Source organism: Ictidomys tridecemlineatus, chromosome 3 (genome assembly GCF_052094955.1).
Source record: "Ictidomys tridecemlineatus isolate mIctTri1 chromosome 3, mIctTri1.hap1, whole genome shotgun sequence".
NCBI classification, from domain to species: domain Eukaryota; kingdom Metazoa; phylum Chordata; class Mammalia; order Rodentia; family Sciuridae; genus Ictidomys; species Ictidomys tridecemlineatus.
This window is the reverse complement of record NC_135479.1, coordinates 85,825,874-85,851,051: the sequence shown is the minus strand read 5'-3', so window position 1 is coordinate 85,851,051 and position 25,178 is coordinate 85,825,874. Positions and strand designations below refer to the sequence as shown.

At 46.2% G+C, this 25,178-nt stretch overlaps 1 protein-coding gene across 1 annotated transcript; it reads left to right on the top strand.

The window, feature by feature from the left end:
* Window positions 1–269: 269 nt before the first annotated feature.
* Rbp2 (retinol binding protein 2) lies at window positions 270–23,015 on the top strand. The gene is made up of 4 exons (XM_005328020.4): window positions 270–393; window positions 15,521–15,699; window positions 21,064–21,165; window positions 22,776–23,015. The coding sequence occupies exons 1-4, from the start codon at window positions 321–323 to the stop codon at window positions 22,824–22,826; spliced, it is 405 nt and encodes a 134-aa protein (XP_005328077.1). The 5' UTR covers window positions 270–320; the 3' UTR covers window positions 22,827–23,015.
* The last annotated feature ends 2,163 nt before the right edge of the window (window positions 23,016–25,178 follow it).

Sequence of the window (25,178 nt, the reverse complement as noted above, 5' to 3'; positions counted from 1 at the left end):
GTGGGGTCAGGGGCTCTGCAGGAGCCCAGCCAGCCAAAAATGAGCTGCTCCAGGCTCTCCATATGGTGGAGGTCACTGGGACACACACATATACGCCTGGCCACACTAGAACTTTGTGCCTGATTTGCTCACAGACCTGCTGAACTTTGCCAAGGAAAGGAAAGTTCCTTTGAGTTGTACATATGACCTTTGAATCGGTTATCTTCAGAGCCATAAACCTGGTCCACTAAGCTATAAAAACACCTCCTCTCAATACCTTCTCCCTGCAGCCTGCTCTTCGACCTTCTCCACACACTCACACCAGACCAGAGGCCGTCACCATGACGAGGGACCAGAATGGGACCTGGGAGATGGAGAGTAATGACAACTTTGAAGGCTACATGAAGGCCCTGGGTAAGAGGGAAGAGGGGGCAGGAGGGAAGGGGACGTGGAGAGGACATCAGTCTGGCCCTCTGGACAGATCCATAGACTTGTACGCAAATCCTCACTCCTCACTCTTTACGGCTGTGAAAAACTTAGATAATTTGTGCAAATCCTCGGAGGTTCTATCTCCTTATTTGCCATCTGGGAATAATAATAAATAAGATTCCTTAGCACAGTGCCTGGCCCACAGAAAACACCCACACACAGAAGATATGACCTAACTCGAAAGAAGAACCCGATTGCGTCCTGCCTTGTGGTGGCCATCTTTTGATGACCATTTGGGTCTGATGTTATACACAAATGACCCCTGCTGGCTCCTTTGTCAGCCTTGTAAAGGACACTTAGCAAGCTTTCTCTGCCTAAAGAAAACCAGGCCCGCAGAATGCTAGGAGAGGCTTTGTCACGTGGGTCAAACCACCCTCTGCTTATCTGGGACTACCTCTCAGTGTGCCCTGAGTTGACGGTAGGGTGGGTTTCTTGGGGGCTGGCAGGAACACAGACTCTATCCAGCTATGAGCAGGTGGGATCAGAAGCCCAATACTCTGGATATAATGGTGGGAGGTCTCTCCAAGAATGGGAATCATCTGTTTTTCTGTGTATTTGAGTAAGTTTTAGCTTAATAAATATGTTTACCATGCCAACAATGAAGGAAAGCTGGGATGCATTTCCTACTTGACAGAGCTTAGAGCTCTCAGTACATACTCTAGACATCCTTCCAGCAGTGCATAACTTTCTTTTTCCTCTGGACTATCAGAATTTTCCTGCTACATACTTGGGCAGGCAGGGGTTGGGGGAGAGGAGGCAAAAACCCTCCTCTCAGGCTCTACCTGTCCCTGTTGCACAAGTGGCAGTAGAAATGGAATTCTAAACCTATGCAGGGGTCGTTGATTTGGAGCATAGATCTATAATCCTGAACAATGCCATGCAAGTGAGGAAGCCAAGAGTGGTCACCCCAGGTGGGGCCAAGGACTTACTCTGTGACCTGAAACCAGTTTTTTACCCTTTCAGAACCTTAGTATCCTCAGGTGCCAAATAGGGATAATAGCTCCAACCTTGTCTGTCTCTCTAGATGGTGTTGGGTGTGATGGTGTTTGGAACAATGGGAAGTACTGTAACAAGGGTTACTGGGAAGTTTCAGGGTCTCAGCCACATGGTGAATAAACTGGACTCACAGAATATCATCAGAAAGCACCTTTATATCATTTTCCTGCTCTTCCCTGTGGAGACTTTAATTAGAAACCCTAGTCTCCACTTGTCCTATAGCTCTGCAAGTAAGCCCCTAGAGCCCAACTCTTCAGGCTTAAGGTGGGAGACTCTGTGGGGGGATGGGTTGCTGCAGGGTGTACCAACAGCTCTGTCCAAGAAATCCTCCCGGAGAGCAGCCTTCCTTTGGACCTTTTGACACCAACATATATGATGTGGATGAGGGCATCACAAGTCATGTATGCAGTATTTGGGTGTCTCCATTTTTAAGGCTTTGGACTGGTCTTTCTAATTCTCCTTAGTATTGAGAGCTTCAGTCAAAACCTCCAATTGAACATCATATGACACTGATCTCATTCTAATGAGCAAACTCTTTGACCCCCTTGTACCAGGGTCTCTTTAGCATAGAGGAGTAGCAGGCACCTTACTGACTGGGGTGAATCCTGCAGATGATGGTACTAGCTAGACACGGAATGTGGACATGCTTGTGGTCTGATTAACCCAGCTGCCAAGAGCCCACAGGGTGTCAGAGCCTGAAAAACTTGCCCTATCTCAAGTCGAAGATGTTCTACACAGAAATCCTCAGCCAGAGTCATCATCCTACCCTTGAGACAGGGAACCTGATTTTCCTCTGGGTGGCAGGGACTGAAGATAGGTCTCTAGAGTCTCAGCCAGAAGCAGGTGAGGTGTGGCTGCCCCCACGGTCCAACCTGCGAATAGCAGCTCAGTGGGTCTGTGCAGTGTCCTCCACAGCCTGGCTACAGGGAAGGCTTGCTGTCCCAACACTTAAGTCAAGAAGCTTGCCTTCCCTGCCCTTTGAGCACTAAGACACTTGGCATCTGGGAACACCATGTGTGGAGATCTTTGCAAATCCCCAGAAGTGTAAATCCCACTGGATTTGGCATCATTCCCTACCTAAGAACTGTCACTTTCTTAGACCTTAGCCCCCAGTGCCAGGAAGTTGGCTTTCTCTGAGGCTCTGGTTGTTGGCTCAGTAGGGAGGTTCTGTAGAGATATGGGTCTGGGCAGCACACTAGCTTTGTCACTTTCCCAGTTGACACTCCACACGTTGGCTTCCTCCATGTGACTCAGCTGCCAGCCTCAGGAGAATGACACACCGTGGCAACCTTTGGGTTTGCCTTGAATTATCAAGTCATGAGGTCAAAGAACAAGAGCCACGGGTCAGACCATGGTACGTGTCTCTTGCCTTCTTGGACACCTGGGCTCTAGGCTCTTTCCTGACATTGAGGCAAGCAGCTGGTGAACTCTCTCATCCTGAGGAATCTGTGACATCCTGAGGTCCTCCTTCAGGTGGGATGGGGGAATAGGAGAAATGGGGACATTTTAAAGGGAAGGCCATAGAGGACGGGTACAAGGATGGATCTCAGTAATGTTAGAGAACACTGGCGGAGAGTCTATTAGCTCTTCCCAGGAGGAGACTCTGGTGCCAGAGCTCTGGCAGCTATTTGTGGAAGGAGAGATGGATGTCACCTGAAGCAATGTTAGACCTGCTGTCTATTCACAGGGGGATCAAACTGGTGCAGATCATTATGTGACAGTCATGCACAAACGGCGTTCTTGTTTTCTGCTACTGTGAAAAGCTGTCCCAAAATACAGTGGCTTGAAACAACCACAGACATCTTCTGTTACCTGTCACAGCTCTGGGGTTGAGAAGGCTCATCCTAATGGTTTTTGCTCACAGGCTCTGAATAAGTGCAATTGGACAGTGGCCGAGGTTAGGGTCATCTCAGAGGCATCCTCACCCACATGTATGTCTGTGGTTGGTGCTCACTGGTGGCTGAGACCTCAGCTGGGCGATGAACATGTGCCAACATCAACGTGTGGTCTCCCCGTGTGACCTCTTCTCTAGCCAAAGAGAGAGGTGGTAGAAGTTGCTTGGCCTGCTGTGACCCAGCCTCAGAAACCAGCAAGTATCACTGCCACCAGGTTCTACCAGTCTGAGTGTTGCAAGCCTTACCTGCTTTCAGAGGGAAGCCACGGGGAACCCTCAGTGGGAAGAACATCAAAGGGACGTTGGAAGAATGATCTGTAGAATGAGATGCATCTAAGAAGATAAAAATCGGTCATAGATGGGACAGTGGGTACCTTGGTCCCAAAAGGGCAAGAGTCACACAGAACAATCGTAACAAGCCGTGTGCACAGGATGGTGGAGGGGGCTTCAGTACAGGGGTCAGTGAAGGCTTCCCAAGTACTTCTGGGTGGTTCTGAAGGAAGGAGAGGAATGCCGCGTGCAGAGATGGAGGCAGGCACGGCCCCATGGCTGTGTGCAAGGGCACGGGCCTGACAGACCGGAAGGGGCTGTTTTGCCAGAGCTAAAGAAGGGAGTGAAAGAAAAGTCAGAGATGGCAGGATGTTCAAGGTGGTCTATCACATCTGGACTTCGTCCCTTAAGGACAGGCCCCTGGGAAGAAGTGCAACTGGACAGTGGCCGGGACTAGGGTCATCATACTCACTCTGCCATCCCAGGAGGGACTAGACCAGAGGAGACTGTCAGAGAACTGGAGGGGTTGTTGCCCAGCCTTAGGAAGACAGGAGGAGGCGTGCTGAGAAGGGGAGGAATTGGACATGTCCAGTCACATTTGGTGACTGGGTGGGAAAGCATCAAGAAGGACTCAACCCAGAAAATGAAAATCTTATATAACTCATAATTTTCATAACTTATAACTTAATAGTGAAGATGGTGATGTATATTGGAAGGTGTGTGTCCTAAAATTACTTAATGTTAAATTTAGATGATCTTTTATTCCATAAATAAACAATTGGGGAAAACCCCATTTTTCTCTTAATTCACAAAAGGTCATCTGTATTTTGCACTTAAAGGAATAATCACAGACTTAAAAGAGCAGCACCTGTGGCAAGCAGTCCTGGTGGGTCTCTGGAAAGCTCCACTAGGAAAGGGGTAGCCTTAGAGACCAAAGTCAGACAGCTCCCTCCTCTGCCAGGAAAATTCCTGAACATCGCTAATGTGCAAAATTCTGTTCCAATGGGTTTTGCTGTGGTGGTGATGGTGGTGATACTGGGGACAGAACTTAGGACCTCACATTTGCCAGTCAAGTGCTATACCACTGAACTGTACCCCACACCGCAAACGTTCATGAGCCCTCCGTCTAGCATCAGCAGTGAGTGAAAGCACATATTATTTTCATGCTATGAAAATCCCTGTTGCTAGAGCTCTATATTCATTATTTAATTTAATTGATTCTGTTTTCAACAAATGTATTGAGCACCTGCGGCACATCAGGAAGTGTTCTGGGCACTGGCCATAGAGCAGTGAATGAGGACAGAGGTCCCCAGGCTCAGAGGGGTTACCTGCAGGTGCTGGAGGCAGAGAGCAAGCAAACAGTTGAAGATGATTTTGGGTAGTGGTGAGTGCTTTTAAGAAAATAAACAAGAAAAATGGTATGGAGGGGGGTGAGTGGTCAGGGAAGGCCATCTGAGGAGGTGGCAAAGCAGCCAGGTCTTGAAGCGGACAAGTGTCGTTCCTGGCACAGAGTCAGCAAGGGCCCAGGCTGTAGGGATGCTCAGGGAGCCACATTCACAGGAAGGCGAGTGTTGTTCAGGAAGGAGAGGAATGCCCCGTGCAGAGATGGAGGCAGGTATGGTCCCATGGCCATGTGCAAGGGCATGGCAAGGGCATGTTCAGGAGGAAGGTGAGGATGGGGGAAGGGGTAGAAAGGCAGGCAGAGATTAGCTAAGTGACCCTAAGATGGGGAGATAGAACTGATCCTTTTTTTTTTTTTAAAGAGAGAGATAGAGAGGGGAGAGAGAATTTTAATATTTATTTTTTAGTTCTCGGCGGACACAACATCTTTGTTGATATGTGGTGCTGAGGATCGAACCCGGGCGGCATGCATGCCAGGCCAGCGCGCTACCGCTTGAGCCACATCCCCAGCCCTGGAACTGATCCTTTTTATATTCTGTGAGGCCCCTCTGGGTACAGCATAGAGGATGAACCTTAGTCGAGCAAGACAGGAAGCAGGAAGGTCCACTTGGAGGCTGCTATGCTATCCAGGCAGGGCATAGCGATGGCCTGGCCTGGGGTGGTGTCTGTGGGGCTAGAGAAGAAAGGACAGGTCCAGCATATAGTTTGAAGAACCTTAATGGGGCTTGCAGATAAGAGTAAATTGAGGAGACAAAGATGACTCCCGGATATGGAGCTGAGAACCAGGAAGATGGTGATCCCTTCCTGAAATGGAGAAGGCTGGGGAGGAGCCAGTGGGCAGGGTCAGAGGCTGGGGGGGGGTGCGTTAGGAATTCTGTTTTGCAGACTTTGGTTTTAGATGCTCACTACACATCCAAGGAGAATATTGAACCTGGCGTATTGACATAAGATCTCGAGCTCAGAGCAGAGACAAGGATGGAGACAGAAGGGATGCTTTCCATTTTACAGGGTGAGGAATCTGAAGCCCAGAGAGGTGGAAAGACTTGCCTGGGGCCACATGTGGCTGGGAAATTGTCCTAGACAGGAGCCCTGTTTCTATCATCTAACACAAACTCTTTCCACAGCAGGGCTCTAGGGCAGGGTATCAAACATGTGGGGTAGGAGAGGAGGAGCTTCACTCTGACCAAGGCTTGTTGGGATGGAGGCATCAAAAGCAGGCAGACAGGGTGCTCAGAGCACGAGAGGGTCACTCAGAATCCCTGGGTGAAAATGAATGAACGAACGAATGAACGAACGTCTGATAGGATGAATCTATTTGACAACTGGATTCCTGCTAGTGCTGAAAAATCAAGAAAATTATACACCTTGGCAAAGTCTTCACTTGGACCATGTGGTACCTTGTGGAACTTTCAAATGGAAAGTGATGAGAGGTGGGAAAAGTCAGGTGGCAACAATAAGTGTGGTCGCTTCCTTGTAGATGCTGGCTGCATGTCTACCCTAACACCCATCCCAGTGGTGAGCTCTAGACTATGACATAAGATCTTGAGCTCAGAGCAGAGTCAAAGATGGAGACAGAAGGGATGCTCCTGGTCACCCCAGGGTGACCCCAGGGAGCAGGAGCAGGATGCACACGGGGTCTCCAGCCCACCCCTGCTGTTCAGGAGGGAGTGAGAGAAGGAGACAGGCAGGGGGCCAGTCTAATTCCTCCCTAAAATGTGTTCTCTGGAGGAGGAAATGGTATGGAAAAAAAAAGGAGAAGATTGCTCTTCCACTCTGCTTCTCACAATTGCCTAAAAGTGCCAATGATTTGAGAATTAAAGAGTCCAGGTTCGAAGCCCACGGAAGCTGAATGGTTCTCTTTGAGTGGTTCTCAGATCTCGGGTGATGAATACATGTGCATCTCTGCTCTTTAATTTACAAAGAGCAGCTGCCCTTTTAGCCTGCAACTTTAGATTTTTTTTTCACAAGCACATTACAAAGCATTTTAATGTTTCGTAGCATACTCATATTTCAACGTTATGGCTTGTATTGTTCAAAATGCAGTTATGAAAAGTATGCTTTAATAAAATCACTTCGGTAGTGTTGGTTTTTTTTTTCCTTCTTCTTCTGCCGCAGCTATAAGCCATATATATTATTCAGAAATAGCTTGCCTTTGGACCTTTCCTTCTGAGATAGAAATTCATTTCACCTGGTTATAAATCAGGCTCAGAGATACCTTTAATCCAGAAGAGCAGATAAAACATGCTTGATAACCCTGGTGTTAAAATACCATACCAGGAAAATAATTTCCTCTGCAAAGTTCAAAGAGAAACTGTTTTTGTGATCCGTGTGTGTGTGTGTGTGTGTGTGTGTGTGTGTGTTTTCTACAGCTGCAGTTAAACCCTTTTGATTATAAATATCCAACAACGAATCTACCAGCAGAATATTTGGCCCCCTTCCCTGGGGTGGAGCAGAGGTGACATGATTAACTGGCCTGTGCAAACACTAAAGGGTGGCCGGGAGGCCAAGCCATTTTTCAACACAGAGAAGACGTGATGCTTGATTCCATTTGCATAGAACCCCTAATAAGATTCCCCCCGCCGGCACTGGTCAGGAAGATTGACTAGAGTTGGTGTTTACAGGGCCAAACCCGTTTTCTCAGCAATAGGCCTTTTTAGCGGTGATCCACTTTTGCAGGCAACAAGGGACAAGCAATGATTTTTATTAGAGAGCTTTAGTTGTGAATGACAAACAGGCTGTGTTTGTAGGAAAACTGGTAGGAGCCCTGCTCTCTAGCTGGGTGACTCTGAACCCACCACTTAAATTCTCTGAGCCTCAACTTCCACATCCATAGAGTGGAAATAGACTCACTTGCTGGGGGATACTTCAGTTCTAAATTTCTCTGTAATTTCCGATTCTTCCTTAGTGTTTTGCCTGGAGCACTCCCCTTTATTTCACCTGGTTAATAGATGATTTCTGTTTATCCCCCCACACACACACCTTCCTAACTGTGGCTGTAGCAACATGGTTTAGCACAGGTTGGACTTCAGCACAGAGGGCCAGAGCAGGAGATAACTGCTCAATCACACTATAGAGGGAGGAAGCTGATCCAGGCAGGGAAATGTCCCACCAGGCTGTAGAAGGAGCCCACATGACAGGCTGTGACGATAGTGGGAGGAGTCAATCACTATTTGGACTGCTTCATGGAGTGGCAGGTGACTCTAGGGATGCACATACATGATGCATAAATATGAGAATGTTGCTCTGGATGAAATACTGCTGTGATCCCTACTAGACTCGAAGAGTCAAGGTCAAGGGTGGAGGCCAACGGGAAGACCCATGAGTTCCCTAACACTGCAAAAAGCATTTCACCATCTTGTTTACTAAATGGTCAACACAATAACCCCTTATTTTATCATGAGAAAATTGGTGCTCAAAAAGGGAAAATGACTTCTCTAGGATCACATACCTGGGGACTCAGGGACAAATCTGCCCCTCACTCCTCATTCTTTTATACCAGTGGTACTAAACTTGGTGCATACTGAATCACTTGGAAGACTTAGAAGAACAAGCAGAGCTCAACCCACAGAGCTTTTGGGATGGGTTGCAGAATTTTCTCTTTGACATGTCCCAGAATTTGCACTTCTAACAGGTTCCCAGACACCACTGCTGCTGCTGGCATCTTGAGAGCCACTGTCGTGGACCATGCTGCCTCCATTAGCCAATCCACGGTACCTCTTGAGCATCTACTGTGTTTGGTTCTAGGTGGGGCACACAGAGCTAAGGGATAGCTCCGTCTTTGTCTTGGTAGAGGTGAGACTAAGGAAGACAGAATAATCGACCTCAAGAAAAACTCCAGGAAGCCCCAGGTAGTGTCTCCTGGAGGTGAAACTGTGCAGCCTGGGCAGAGGGTGAGGAGGGCAGGACAGGCTACAGGAGGCAAGGCTGGGGCTGGGCCTCATGAGATATAGGAAGCTGGGAGGACTACAACAGGATTCAGGGAGCAAATGTTCAGAGATCATCTGGGAAAATGCAAAAGACTCTGAAGAAGCTGACCTGGGGGACCCCAGGCATAGTAACGACGATTGTGAGGATAGCAGCTATCATTTGTGCAGCCACTGCCACCAATACAAGCCACTGGGCAAAGATCTTCACTAACCCCATCAACTTTACCAAATCCTCACGAAACCCAGTGTGGTTACTAATAGCTCCACTGTGGCTGCAGGGATCTGGATCTGAAGGCACTTGTTCAGCCGTGGGACTAGAATTAGACACACAGACATCACCTGACTTGCTAGATGGTATCTCTAGGATAGAAAGAGAGAGATCTGAGTTTGCATGTGATATATTAGCCTCTTGCTAGCCCCTCTCTCCCACGGATGTGTTTATACTAACTAGAATATGGATGGTATTCTTTAGTGGCTTTTAGGAATTCCAAGGGAGGATCCATTTTAAGTAAGAAATACCTGGGGCTGGGGTTGTGGCTCAATGGTAGAGCGCTTGCCCAGCACGTGTGAGGCCCTGGGTTTGATCCTCAGCACCAAAAAAATGAAAATAAAAAATAGAATAGAAGTATTAAATAAATAAAAAATGCACAACATTTAAAAAGAAAAGGAAAGAACTATCTGACCACTTGGTCTTGTCTAAAGAGAACCTCAGTGGCCTTGAAGGGAGAAAAATGGAACAGCACATATTTCCATGGTTTTGGTGCCAAAGTAGATAAGATAAGTGGCTCATAAAAGGTCCTGTCAGTCCTTTCCATTTGGTGTTTTGTGAAATATTTGGAAGGCTGGATGTCCCACCACAGAGGGGCTCTGTGGCCACAGAAGATCATGGAAACCTGCCTCCTGGATCCCTCCTTGGAGTCACAGAGCATCTTTCTTATTTCAAAGTCTCTGTGATGCTTCTCTGTGCAGAAAACAGCTTTTCTTGGTTTTCATTCTTCATTTCCCAAACTGAGTTAATAATGAGTCCATTTATTGACCACTAAACTTCTCATAGAACTGAGATGAGGAACTCTGGGCTCTGCAGACACTGGCCGCCAGAAGCCTCCAAGGGCTCACAGCACAGGGCAGCAGAGAGAGACTTCTCTCACCCTGCATCCCCTGCCCTGCAGGCTGTGTGGCTCTAATGTGCTCGTGTACCATTCCCTAAGCCACGGACTTGGAGCTAATGAACTGTCAGAGCATGGGTGGAGGGTGATCGCTCCAGCTCTGACTTTTATTATAGAGCCTTCGGCCTAGAAAACAATTGCTTTTAGTTGGCAGGCAGCATGCAAGTGTCCTGCAAAACATAAACTGCCTGGAAGAGGGAGAGCTCATCCAGCTGCATCCAGAAATCCCTGGGTCTCCAGGGGAACTTTAACAAGAATCAGAAGGTCGTGCTACCTGGGGCAGCCGTGGAAAGTGCACACGTGACAGTGGTTTAACTGGGTCCTCCCAGCACTTTTGAAGTCCAGTTTGAACCTGGAAACAGACTGTCCTAGGTACAAATGCCATCTCTGTTGTTCCCACACTGTAAAACCCAGGACAAACAACACAACTCCTCTGAGCCAGTTTCCTCATTGGTACAATGGACATAATACGAGTTAGTCAATTTTTCATCCCTGTGACCATAATATCTGAGAACTCAGAGGAGGAAAATTCAATCTGGGGCTCACAGTTTCTTAAACTGGTGTGCTGACTCCAATGCTCTGGGTGCAAGTTGAGACAGAAGAACATCATAGCAGAAGGGCATGGTGAAGGGACACTGCTCCATTCATAGCAGCCAGGAAGCAGAAAGAGAAGGGAAGGGGCTTCAGAGAGGATGCACTCTTCCAGGACATTCGCTCAGTAGCCCACCTGCTCTAGCCACGCACCAGTCTATAGTTACCCACCCCCCAGTTAGTGCATTCAAACTAGGATAGTCTGATGAGGGTTACAGCTCTCGTAATCTCATAATTTCACCTCCTGTGTTAATGTAAGAGCTTTTGGGAGAGACCTCATATATAAACCATAACATTCTAAGCCCCAACAACATGAGCCCCCAAAATCTCATGTCCATCTCACAATACAAAATGCATTTAGTCGATCTCCAAGAGTCCCATCATCTTAACAGTTCCATCATTGCCCCAAAGGTCCAAGTCCAAAGTCTCATCTGAGACTCAAGGCAAATTCTTGGCTATGAGTCTCTGTAAAAATTAAAAACAAGTTGCAACAATCCAAAATACAATGGCACAGAGTAATTATTCCCATTCCAAAAGAGAGGAATAGAGGCATAAAAAAGAAGGGATGGGACCAAAGTAAGATAAGAAACCAGACAGTCCCCATAAATCTGCATACAGTATCTAAGACACATGGTGGCAAGATGTGCTCTCCAAATGGCTGGAGCCATCCTGGCCCTTTGGTCTTTCTGGTCGCAGCACTCATGTTCTCTCTCCCCGTCTGGCTGTCTCCTCAGCCTTTGCAGCTTTCCTTGGCAGATAGTACATGTTATTAGTATCTCTTAATTCCTGGGGTATCTATCCTCAATTTGGCTTCAACTTCATAAATTCACTCATCTCCATTTCAGAGATTCTGACACTGCTACACTTTGCCTGACATTACAGGCCTTCCTTGGAAATATTGCTGGAAATATTGTTCCACAGTCCCTTAACTCCAGCATCCTATATTGTTACAGAATTCAGCACCTTATAAATGATGCCAAGGTCTTCTGCCAGATCAAGCAGTAGCTGGGCCACCTGGGATCACAGCTGCACAGTCTCTGAGTGCCCAGGTGGATTAGCGTGGTGAAATCACTTTCAAGCCCTGCTGTGGGACCAGGATGACCCCATGATCTCTTCTTAAAGAAATTTTCCTTTCTACACCCTTGAGTCTGTAATGGGTGTGGTCTTCCAAATTCTGAGATGCCCCCAAGCCATCTTTCCTATATTCTCTGGGTCAAGTACTCAGCATCTCTTTAGTGACTATAAGCTCTTCAACCACCACAAACTTTCTTGGCCTCAATTTTACATAACATCCACTTATCTGGCCAAACTGAAAGTTTTTAAAATCCTTGGGCTCTGCTATCTGCTCTGAATTTTCACGGTAAGCTTGGCTAAAAGCTGCCAGCAAAATCCATGCCACTGACTAAATTCTGTGCTGCCTTGAAGTTTCCTCCACTAGATTAATTAGTCCACCACTTTTAAATTGAGCCTCACACAAAATCTCAGGACATGGACAAGACCTAGACAAGTTCCTTCCCAGAACATGACATGAATGGCCTCTAGTCCAATCCCAAAAGAGTCCTCGTTTTCCTCTGAAACCTCATGAGCACATTCTGCCTTCCTATTGGTATGCTAGTCTTCTGAGCTCCCACCAAAATTGCCCATTAAGCTCTGCTTACAACTTGTTAAAGCTTTTTCAGCCTGAATTTTCAAACTTTTCCAAATTCTTCCCACAGACCATTTCCAAAGGCTTCTGGGCCATATAGAGAAGTTGGTCACAGCAACAACCCTGCTTCTTAGTACCAATTTGTGTATTAAGTCAGGTTTTTTGTTGTTGTTGTTGTTGTTGTTTCTTTGTCACTGTTACCTAAATACCTGACAAGTACCACTTAGAGAAAGAAATGCTTATTTTGGTTCAGAGATTCAGTCCATGGTGGGCTAACTCCAGTGCTCTAGGTCAAAGGTGAGCAGAACATCCTGGTGGAAGGGCATGGCAGAGGAGCGCTGCTCTGTTCATGGCCACAGGGGAGATGAATCCTTCCACAGCATGCCCTCCGTGACCCACCCTCTCCAGCCACACCCCACCTGCTTGTAGTTGCCCCAGTCATTTTATTCAAACTAGGATGGACTGATTATGTTGGCTCTCATAATCTAATAATCTCACCTCTTGCATGAATCCAGGAGCTTTGGGCAAGGGGGGACACCTCATAACCAAACCATAACAAAATATACTTAGCTTGTGGGTTTGTTTTAAGAATGATGGTAGCAAGGTTTCCCAAAGGAGGTTCTACCATGGGGCACCATTCCTAGTAGACTCCAAAAAGTACGATAATTATCACCCCCAAATATTACCAAGAGTCCACCCAGCATGCCCTCCCTATTCACCTTACCTAAAATTCAGCTGTATTTCACCATAAAATTAAATCTTTTTCATTGGTGTATTGTAATTACACATAGCAGTGGGACTCATTATTACATATTCATACATGCACATTATTTAATTTGGTTAATTTCATTCCCCAGTACCTCCATAAAATCAGTTCCCTCTCTTATTTACCTGGCTCTCAACATGGTCACTCAAACTCAAAACCACTGTTTTCTCCTCCCCACTGGGTCCCTCTGCACATCCATACCATTACCAAGCCCCTTCAACTTTTGTTTCAGCTATATATGTTTAGACAAGTCCTGGCCTCTCTAAGGCTCCACTTCCTCGCCTATAACATGGTGAGGAGGTGCTTAAACAGTGGTTTTCAATTTTTTTTAAACCATGGAGATCTTCCTCCAAACAACTTCTATGAGTAAGTCCAGGATTTAAAATCACTGGGTCTACCACCAGAAATTCTGGGCCTGGGGCAGGACTCAGAAATCTTCAATTTTTACATCTTCCTAGGTGGTCCTTCAGGGCAACTGTTTTGTGGACCCACTTTCGAATTCTTAGACATGACAAGTACTCCATAAATTGTAGGGAATAATTGGGTGAGCAAGACCCTGGCACTCAGGCACCCTCTCATGCCAACTTGAACCTATTTCTCCTTTCACCTTAAAATGCAGGAATGAATCTTTTTACCTCCCAAACTAGATAATGTTACTCAACAGTATTCCCTAAAGTTCAAATCTGATTTTATACCATTGAGGGTCCAAAAGACTAACCCTGAGCAGATGTGATTCTATTGTGAGTTGTTAGCTTGGTGGTCCAGCTTGGTCTCACTGTGGTCCTTTGGAAGGAGTTAAGAGTAACCAGAAAAGTCTGAAAGGAAATGGGTGATCAAGGAACTAGGGAGACAAGAGAGAGAGGGGAAGTGATGGTTACCCATCATGAGAAAGGAGGTAGACGTGAATTCTGCAAGCTCTCAAGAGCGCTCTGAACTGCTGATACCTGCTGGCGTCTCTCATAGGTGCAGCAGCACTGTTCCCTTACCAGACAGTGCACAATGAGGAGTTAGTCACTGACAGGGGATGGGAATTCTGAGGACAGCATTCAATACATTGGCATTATTTTTCTTCTTGAGACCATTTTTACCCCTGGGGGTTATGAAAGAATAAACTTCTCTGGGTTTTAAAAACCTTATAAGGGGATTTTGGGGAGCTGGGTGGGGGCAATGAAGATTCAGACTGGCATCAAAGATATGTGAAGAGTTCACAGGCATTAAGGGGGCTTAAACACTAACATGCTGACATTCATAGCATGGATAGGGACTTGGCAGTTTCAGAATTATCCCTGTTTCTGGATTGGTTCCTCAGGACAAAGACTTTTTGGCTTGAGTGACACTGTATACTCGACAGAGGTCAGCCAGGAGGCGGACTCAGCACTGACCTTCTCTAACATGCAAAGCTTAAGAAATTAAATGTTTCTATTCAAAAATAGATTTCTCCCTCTTACTAACTACTGCTAAGACATAGATACTGTGTGCATTACCACATCAAAGCAAAATAAACAATAGAGCTAGAGTACACTGGCAAATCCTGGATCTTTGTTGAATCTGGATGATGAGAACATGGGGTTCCTTTTACTCTGATTTGTTCAAATTTTTTTTCACTAAAAAGCTGAATGATTATTAATCTTTTCATTTAAAACAACAAAAGAAACTCTGGGAGCCAGCACTTATTGTTTAGGATACACTTAAGACCATGCTGGGGGCCTGTAACTGGGCCAGAACCCCCTAGCTGGGGAAGCCTCAAACCAACTTTTAAAAAGTTTGTAACTGTCCCTCCCTGCTGTGGACACGCAGAAAAGTTTTCATCTTTACCCATGATCCAGACTGGGGTTTTCAAAGTAGTTTTTTTTTTTTTTCAGTCTCTTACTTCTTTTTTTTTTTTTATTGGTTGTTCAAAACATTACAAAGCTCATGACATATCATCTTCCATACATTTGATTCAAGTGGGTTATGAACTCCCATTTTTTACCCCAAATACAAGTTGCAGAATCACATCGGTTACACATCCACATTTTAACCCATGAAATCTTTATAGCGGAAGCCCAATGCATCAGAAAGCATGGAGCGCTGCCTTCTAGGTGTTGGGGGGGGGGCGTTAGTGTGCGCGCCTGCGCAATGGGAGCTTTCAGGGGTGGGTGAGCGCCTGCCTGCGCAATGAGAGCCACGCCCCAGCTCAGGGTGAGCTTTGTCTGCCTCCTCTCCCTCCCTTCCGGGCTCCTGAGGAGATGCCAAGAGGCTCCTCTGTTTTCCTGGCAGTTGCCTGTGGTGCCCAGTCTGGCCAGATAGGCCAACTCTTTTTTCCCACTTGATCCCTGTCTCAGGTTTGGCCTTGTTAGAGAAATGAATGAGTGTGGCTGAGCGCATCCTAACCTCCACAACTCCCTTCGCCAACAGATATTGATTTTGCCACCCGCAAGATCGCAGTACGTCTGACTCAGACAAAGATCATCGAACAAAACGGCGATAACTTCAAGACGAAAACCAACAGCACGTTCCGCAACTACGACCTGGACTTCACTGTCGGGGTAGAGTTTGACGAGCACACAAAGGGCCTGGACAGCAGGCATGTTAAGGTACTGACGGGCCGATGGCTCTCACTTGCACGCTCTTTGTGCAGAAGCAGTTGGGCTTCGCAATGGTAAAATGACAGAGAAAAACCTGGGAAGAGAAACCAGAATGGAATTATTGATGCTAGCAATGAGCTGTGATTGCAAACTGAGTAGAAGGAAGAGGCAGGTTCAGGAGAGATGAAAGGATTGCAACCTGCCCAGGATCCAAGGCAGCTTCCCCAGTCCCAGCCCCACCCCCAGCCTCACATATGCATGAGCAGGCTGGCAGAGAAACGGGGTCACCGTGGAGTGCCACAGGCAAGGAAAGTGGCTTTGGCCCGCTGGGCAATGTGGCAGCCCTGCTCAGCTCCCATCCAAGCAATGGAGGAATGAGGCCCAGGTGCCAGATCTATGTTTTATTTTTCAAGAGATGTTGAAATTTCAAACATTTTTATATGAAATATCTTAATTGTAGATGATCCTAACTGGCTGAAAAAATATTTTTCATTAAGAAAAATATGCAAATTAACAAAAAAATCAGTAGACTGCATGAAGTCAGAGTTTAGATAGATCTAGTAAGTTTCAGAAGTTTCTGGCAAATTGGTGGCTTCTGTCCTAGAAATGTCTTAACTCACAGGACATCATCTAGGAAACTTTCTGTGCATCCGAAGGCCATGTTGCATGAACTACAGTAGTCCACCCTTATCAGAGATTTCACTTTCCGTGGTTTAAGTTACCTACAGTCAATTGTGGTCCGAATGTCATAAATAGAAAATTCTAGAAATTAATAATTCATACGTTTTAAATTGCAAGCCATTCTGAGTAAGATGATGAACTCTCACACTGCCAGCTCCTTATTGTTTGGGATGTAAGTCATTTCTTTTTCTTGCATATCTATACTCTATACGTTACTGAGGGCTAGTGACTTAGTAGCCCTGCTGGTCACACAGTATAAATAGGGATCAGCACTATCCATGGTTCAGGCATCCACTGGAAGTCGTGAGATATTCCCCATAGATAAGGAGACTACTGTACTTGGATACTTAGGACCCCAAAAGCAAGCAGAAAGTAACCCTTCAAACAGGACTGGAGAGAAATCAAGGCTCAGTCATACTTAAGGACTCCCCCACCTATCGTTAACTTCATAAGGAGCCCTGTGTGTGTGTGTGTGAGTGTGTGTGTGTGTGTGTGTGCGCGCGCGCGTATGCATTTGTGCAGGGGGTGTAGTACTGGTAATTCTCATGCTCATATTCTCCAGGGCTCTGCTTCTCGACTCCTTGGTCACCCTCAGGAATCCTCTGGAAAACACCCCACTCATTGTCTTGAAGGACAGGTGTGTGTGGTTGACGGCAGGGGCCCTACAGGCCCTGAGATGCCCAGTTCTGTGCCAGCCCAGAGTAGGAGCAATGAAGCCCGACCTGTAATGGGATTGCCTCTTCTCTAAGGGGCTGGAGATCCCTCCTCCTTTCCTGTGGGTCATAGAGATTTCTAACTTCCCACTCTGACTTCTTTCTAAGAGGGTTTAAAGCCCTTTTCAAAAAATACCCAAGCCACCTCAAAAGAAATAAAATATAAAGAAGTAATCCATATCCATGAATGAAACATGGGGTCTCAAGCAGTTATGAGAAGACATCAAGTGCTGATTCATGCTCAGTGTGGATGAGCTTGGAAAACATGCTGAGTAAGAGAAGCCACATGTCAGAGGCCATGTGTTAAAGACTTCTGCAAAAATATCCAGGATAGGCCAATTCATAGACAGGAAGTGGAGGATGGAGGGCATGGGGGCTGTGACTGCTCGTAGTACAAGATTTCTTTTGGGGTGATAAAAATATTCTGGGCTCAGACAGTGATAATGGCCCAACCTTGTAAGTTTGCAAAACCTTCTGAATTGTATACTTGAAAAGGGCGAGTTTTGTGGTTTGGGAATTATATCTCAACAAAAAATAATAATCAGTCAGAGTTGGAGCAGGCAGTAAGGGCTGGAAGAGTGGTATGGACAGCAGCAGCTACGGCCAACAGTGCCCAGGAGGAGAGGGGAGGACCCCAAGGAGGGGCAAAGCTGCCTCCTCAGGAGGGTGGCGCTGGGGACTGCAAGGGGGCGGGCCCTGCATGTGGTGGGAGGGACACCAGCCCTTTGGAGCATGTTGTAGCCTACTTCAGTGCTCTCAGAGATGTCATTTTCCTTTTTAAAAGGACTTATTGGGAAGTGATTCAAATTTATAGAAAAGTCACAAGAATATAGCAAAGACCGCCTGTCTGCTCTTCACCAGGAGATCGCCCATTCGCTTTATCATTAGCACCTGTTCCCTTCCCCAACATACACACTGTTTTCTGAAAGACACATTTCCCCTAAATAATTTAGTATGTGCTTCCAAAAAAAAAATCAGGATACTCTCTTCTGTATCCATAGTACAGGTATCAACTTCTGCAAATTGAACATGATACACCACCTGTATCTCACTAAGGGAAAGGGCTGATTTGAATGTCAGCCTTGGACACTGTGAGAAGGGACATCACAGTGGGGCTTGGCTTCTCTCTTTTACTCTATGCAAACCTGCTCATCCCTGGGGCTCCTCCCTCCTCATCCTCTTCCTCAGAAGCAACCGCTTTGCTCACTTATATCCACTTCCTTCCTCAGCCTCAGGATCTTTGAGAACCTTTGAGTCTGTTCCTTAAACCTCCTCTGACACAGAGCTGAGGGCACCAACCAAAAGCACACTGAGTTGGAGAGTTTTTAGTTCAGTTGACCTTGCTCTCATGCTGCTTCTCCTTGTCTATTTTGTGAAGGAATAAGTCTATCATATAGTAAGTATCTCCACGATTCCTTGGAAACCAATTTCCTTTAGGGTCAGAATAACTTCTCATCTTGCTGCCCAATATGAATTATTGAAATAAAATATTAGGACAGGTCCACTTGGGCTAACCTTTTTTTATTTCCTTCCATATAGCATACAATTTGCTAAACCCCTAGTATACACCAGGCCTCTGTCAGGAGTTAGAGAGAAAATTATGAATCAGATCCCCCTTCCTGTCTTCAGGGTCTTGAACTCAATGGGGAAGATGGTCAAATCGATGGACGATGACCATACCTTGTCCATCTTGATGGTCATTGTGCATTATTTGGGGACCTTCTTTAAGACAAGGGGGCAAGTGGATTTATCTCAAAATCAACTGTAAAACCCATCCAGCAATGCAGGTCACAGTGCTGAGCATGGTGTTGCAGAAGTGCACAGCAATGTAGCCTTTCTATCATGGGGCTTTCTGCCTATTGAGAGAGATGGGCATCAACTCAACCAACGTGTATTAGAGACTATCAGGTGCGAGGCCATACAGGAGGAGGGAGAATGGAAGACAAGAGTTCTATGTCATCTATTTGGGAGAGATCTCCAAGTCCTAGACCAATGATGGACAACAGCAAATGAGTATTCCAGAGATTTCTCCCTCCCTGAAGATTGAAGACAACAGCCTGTGACTAGAAATTCTCTAAGACCTTGGAAGATGTGAAGCTTAGGATGGCCTTGAGGGAAAAGGAGACTTATTCTCCCTTTAGAAGAATGTAGAATTTTCTTTTCAAATTGCTCTTGGGAATATTAATGCATGCAAAAAGCTAAATCTCCTTCCTTGGTCCCCTGGGTCAGTCCTTCCTTAAGGAAAATCACCATGAAGAGCTTCTTTTACCTCCTTGCAGGGAACATATACAAACATCTCCATGCAGGCTCCCCACCCCACTCCCTTGTTTCATGCACAGGCTCTGCACCTGGCTTTTTTTTTTTTTTTTAATTTAGACAATACGCTGTGGCTGTGTTCTTTCATTGGCTGCCTAGCAGGGAAGAACCACACCATATTTAACCAGCCACACTCTGACAGAATTTATGAAGCTTCCAGTCCTTTGCTGTAACAAACAATGCTTCAACGCACTGGGGAGGAATAAAATTGTACATAAAGTATGTAATATGGTCAAGGTCAAATATTATTTTAGAAATAGGGAGATTTAACAATCTGTAGAAAACAGATTTGTGCCGACAAAAACAGACTTGAATGCACAAGATAGTGGGGGAAAAAAAATTAAGAACCCACAGGTCAGTTTATTACCAACTGGGTTTACAAGATAGAGAAAAAAGTAAACGTCTGGCCTGTAGCATAATATTGCTCATAGAGGTATAAGATGGCTCGTGCATACTTACAAGACAACCAACTAGCGTCAGGGTCATTCCCAAGGACAAAAGACAGCAGGTGCATAAGCAGGTGTACTCTAGTCACAGAGGCAGGTGACCCTGGAGGACCACCTGGGGGAATGGGGGTGTGCAGATGGTATTAGGAAGGAAAGTGGAGAACAGAAGGAAGAATTTGGAGGTGTATAATTTTAAATCTGTGCACAGGGGTGGGAGTGCTCTGGGGTTCTAACAGGCCTTGCTGGTCAGCTCAGCTTGGTGTCCATCGTGAGTTCTACTGCTGTCCCTGAGCTACTGACCAGTTGGCCTCATTGCCTGGAGGGAACCAAGGACCAGTCATATGGTTCTAGATAAAAACACTGGCAAGAGAGCCATGAAGGCACCTCCCTGATTAATTAAGGAGCTTCTCTGCCTCCGTTTACATTCTACAGAGGACAGTCCTGACAAAGTGACTCCTGCAGGAAAAATTCCCAGAAGTAGAATTTCTAAAAGATAATATGCAATTTTGTATTTTGAAGGGGAATATAAAATTGCCCTCTGAAAAATTTTCTGTTCCCACCTGCCAGGTATGAGGGTACCTGCTTCTCCATGTTCCCTTCCAACTCAGTGTGTTAGCAAAAGTCTTTGTCTTTGACCACAGGATGAATTGTATCTGAAAAGCAGTCTTATTAGCATTTGTCTTATTGTGAGTGAGGTTGAATATATTTTTCTTATGTTGAAAAGTCATCTGTTAGGGTTTTTCCCCCCCTGGTACACTGTTCGTGGCCTTTGTAGACATGAACTATTAGGTTGGCAATCTTTTTCTTATTGACTTACAGCAGCGCTTTATATATAAGGAAATCAGGTCTTTGCTGCGACACTCTAGTTCTTTTTCTTGGTTTGTTATTTATCTGTTGACTTTGAGGAATTTTCCCCTTCCAGGAATTTTACGTTGTTAACCATCAAATTTGTTGTCTTTTCCCCACTGGTTTGAAATGCTATCTTTACCATATGATAAAATGGTAGCATAAAATTCTTTAAAAGAGAACAGAGGGAGCCTGGGTCAGTCGGTTTAGCTAGAATGGGGGTGTGTGTGGAAAATGAGATTGGGAGGATCTTGGCTGGCTGAGAGCCAGCAGGAGCCAGGCAATGGCTGCAGGGATTGTAGCTACAGCTTTTGGCATATTCAGTCTCTCAAGACCTCACATGTGATTTGCCTGGGAATCTGTCATTGCAGACGCTCATCACCTGGGAAGGCGATGTCCTCGTGGCTGTGCAGAAAGGGGAGAAACCGAATCGTGGCTGGCGGCAATGGATAGAGGGGGACAAGTTGCACTTGGTAAGTCCTGGGGTCTGCCCAGCTCCTTCCACTCTGCCTACATGAACTTCTGTGGCCACCTGGCCAGGGGCTTTGACAAGAAAAAAAAAAATGGCTCTGTGCTCCTCCCCTGAGCTCCAGCCAAATGTATGTGGTCATATAGTTAGAAAGTCATTGCCATCTGGCTCAGGGGACTCCAGGAAGAAAATCTATATGGCTGTTTCTGTGAACGACCGCAATTAAAAAGCAAGTTGAAAATGCTGAGTTAGGAAGCCAAGATCCAAGGAGAAATGCAGGGAACCCGTTAAAGACCAACCCAGGAGAAATGCCACAGAATTAAAATGCCCTGGAGGAGGGCAGGACCAAGCCTTCTCTCAATGAAGGTGGGATGGCTTGTGGAAGAGGGAGCTGGTGTCTGGGCTGCCCCAGGCACTGACCTCCCATCATGAGGTATGTCTGCCTGACCCCTTCAGATTAATTTGGCACTAGAACAGAATAGTAGGAACAATGGCCGCTATCTTCAAATAAACTATCTGGACAGCTTAATTTTTCATTCTTCAATCTGGAAGGGCAATTTGTAAGCCCAGCATTCAAATGCTGAAAAATGTTTTCCTCCTTCATGCATCTGTTAAATCAATGTCTGTTCATTCATTCTCCTGTGGAGCTGTTTGGTTTGAGGTATTTTTTTTTGGGGGGGGGGCGGTGCTACAGATTGAACCCAGGGCCTTGTGCATGCGAGGCAAGCACTCTACCAACTGAACTCTATCCCAAGCCCAGGCAGGTCATTGGCTCCAGTGTCAGTATCCAGGTCACCATGGTGCCTTTCAGAGCCAGACTTGCTTCACCTGAGGTCTTTATTTCAGAGGCAGTGTCAGCGATGATATATGGAAAGCATTCTCTGTGTTTTCTACTGACAGTTTTCCCTACCTGCAGTGGTTTGTATGATGGATTTTTTTAATTGTAGTACCATCCCAGTGGTACCTGGGGATGAGACAAGAGATCTATTGCCAACTGCAAAGAGCATGGGGGTCTTCCCCACACTCCTCTTTTTCCTCCTCCTTCAAAGATCAGTGAGGGGCAGATAAGATCTGGGGCTCTCTCTATTTGGATGAAAAACAGGACCTGGTCAGCCGCAGGGCCAGACTTGGGGGAACCATGCTGCAGTTCACTGTGCCACTGCCAGACACCAGTCTGATCACCAGAGCCCCAAAAGCTCACAGAATGGAAGGGCAGCTCATCCTCCCCAGTCCTGGCCTTCCTAACACTTTTGCATACTGGGTAGAGGGGGCCTGTGGTTTAAGAGTCCTCTCCTTGTGACTCCACTACCATTTATAAATTAAGCCATGTTGCTTTAATCATGGGAGTAGGAAAAATCCCGCCCACGAGGGTCATTTCTTTACATTTTTCATTTTTATAGTTGTTCAAGCTCAATTCGAGTGTCAAAAATCAAATTACTGCTATCTGCAGGGCATGCCGGTGGATTGGGTCTGAGGAATGCACTTTGCCCAAAATGACTAAGTGTCCTCTTTATTCCAATCCCCAGTCCCTATCCCAGACACCACAAAGGCCAGATGCTGGGTAACTGGAAATCCTGGCTTATTAGCCACTCATCCACTTTCTGTCATTTGCAGGAGCTGACCTGTGGTGACCAGGTGTGCCATCAAGTGTTCAAAAAGAAGTGATGGGGCATGGGATGCCTGCCAAGATGCAGAGTTCTCTATGGCTTCAGGAAGCAGCATGGGGACCCTCTCACTCCTGATAGAGCCCCACTAATGTCCCTGGATGCGTTTTAAACAGAACGAGTGTAATAGTGACAAGCATATTCTTCCCCATTTGAAACCTGGCATTATTAAATGGAAAAACAAAACTCATTCCCAGGATTTGAAACCCTTTATATCTATCTCCCTTTATTTCTAGATGGGTCAGTTTTGCCCACAGGCAAAGGAAGTCACTGCCAGTGTGATTTTTTTTTTGCATGGCTTTACCATTAGTTGATTTCATTTCGTTTATTTGTGTGTGTGTGTGTGTGTGTGTGTGTATGTGTGTTGTTGTTTCTCTTTTTTTATTAGTTGGTTTGTGGGAGTGGCAGCAGAGGACTTTTTTACTGAGAAATATTCTCTGGCCAGCACGATATTTCCTACTCTTTCTTAAACATCCCCATTTGAGAGACACCCCTTTGGATATAGCACATTAGTTCTCAAACATTCTGTTTTAGATACACACGCCTTCCAGCCTGCACCTTGCACTGAGCAGACCACACAAAGATGTTCCAGAAGCCTAGCAGGTCTGGGGTGCCAGCTGTTCTGGGCCCTTTGCTCTTGGTCCCTGTACCCCAGAGTGCACATCCATCCAACCTCATTATGTTTTCTCCACTGCGCCCCCTGCAGGGCAGTGCAGGCATTGCACCAAGAGGCCTGAGTTCAAGTCAGGCTGTTCCACTTATTAGCTGGGTGGGGGGGGCGTGGGCACATCCTTTGGCTTTTCTGTCCTCGTTTTTCCTCTTCTATTAATGGAGAACACAAAAATAGCATCTCCTTCATTGGGCCACTCTGACAACTAAGCAAGTTAATAGGCACAACACTTGCAAGGGGCAACGCACAGAGGTAAGGACTTGGTCCCTGCTGGCTTGGACACTCCTGCTGAGCTGCTCCCCTGGGTCCTGGCCAGGGGATGCTCAGTGGTGATGGGTCAACATTGCTGAAGCCTCCTGGTGCCTTCAGAACCTCAGGCTTATTGCTCTGAGCAGAATCGTCTTTTCCTGCAGAATACACAAAGGGAATCATGCACCTGGAAGGACAGAGGGCCCTGGGCCCATGGGATCAAGGCCATCTCCTTCATCCTGCTGGAAAGAGCCCAGAATCCCACCTTAGGCAAGCTTTTCCTTGGAAATGCTCTTAGGTTTAACCCAAGAGATAGAGGACCTGGTATTAGCAGACTATGGAATAATTTGAATGATCATATTTTTTTCAATGATCTTGGGCATCCTGGGGCTAGGGAAGGATAGGAAAGCTAAAATCCAGCCATGTGGTCCAGGGCCAGCCTTGGCTCAAGCCTGTGACCTGAAGGCCATGCAATGGGCCTCTGGTAGGTTGTGCCTCCCCACGACCATGCCACGTACCTGCTACAAGAAGCCAGGAAAGTGCCTATCTGGAGCTTCCTGCTGGCTGGGGAGCCATGTGAGGGACACAGTGCTCCCGCAGGAGCCCTATGAGTCAAGTCAGTGAGAGGTTCTAGGGAGGCAGGTAAGCCTCCAAGCAGATGCAGGCCCTGCCCCATGGAAGACAGGAGTGAATGAACAGACTCTCGTGAATGCTTTGTCCCTACTTTATCAGAGCTTCCCCAGACAATGCCCCTCCAGTCTTGCCCTTGCTTGCTGCAACCTCAAAGGACCCTCTTCTTTATCCCTATTGAATTACATAGTGTCTGAAGCCCACTGGAATCTAAATGTTCTGTGCAGGGAAGGAATTTTTGATCCTGGATTCTGAAAATTGTATTCTAGTGGCTGTTAGTCACCTAAGATTTTGTGAAAAGGCCCATGGTCAAATGTGGGGAATTATATACCCTTCCTAAAAATTCAGAGAGGATTAGCATTTTTAAAGGCACCGAAAAGTCCTGCAGCAATGGAGTCTAGGCTCTTAAACCACAGGCCCCCTCTACCCAACAGAGTGTTGCTCCACAGAACTGTTCAAAGCACTAGTAGCACTGTATTAGAAGCACTGTGCTCATTCCCTAAATATGGAGACCTCTTTTCAATGACAGAAAACAAACAATATAATTTAAAACTCTCATTTTCCAAATGGAATAGTCCCAGCATGTTTTTCCTATTTGTGAAGAGTAACTGAGTGTGTTAGTTTACGTATATGGCAGAAGACTGATAGTAACAGTATTCATTCTTTTTTAAAATCAGATGCATCTGAACTTGAAGAAGTAAAATTTGCAGTCCCATTTCCAAGCTAGGGTAGATGTTTTGGGCTATGGCTTCTCTTACATTCCTGCACCCACAAGCCTCATTCCCTGCCTCCTGTTTCTGGTTC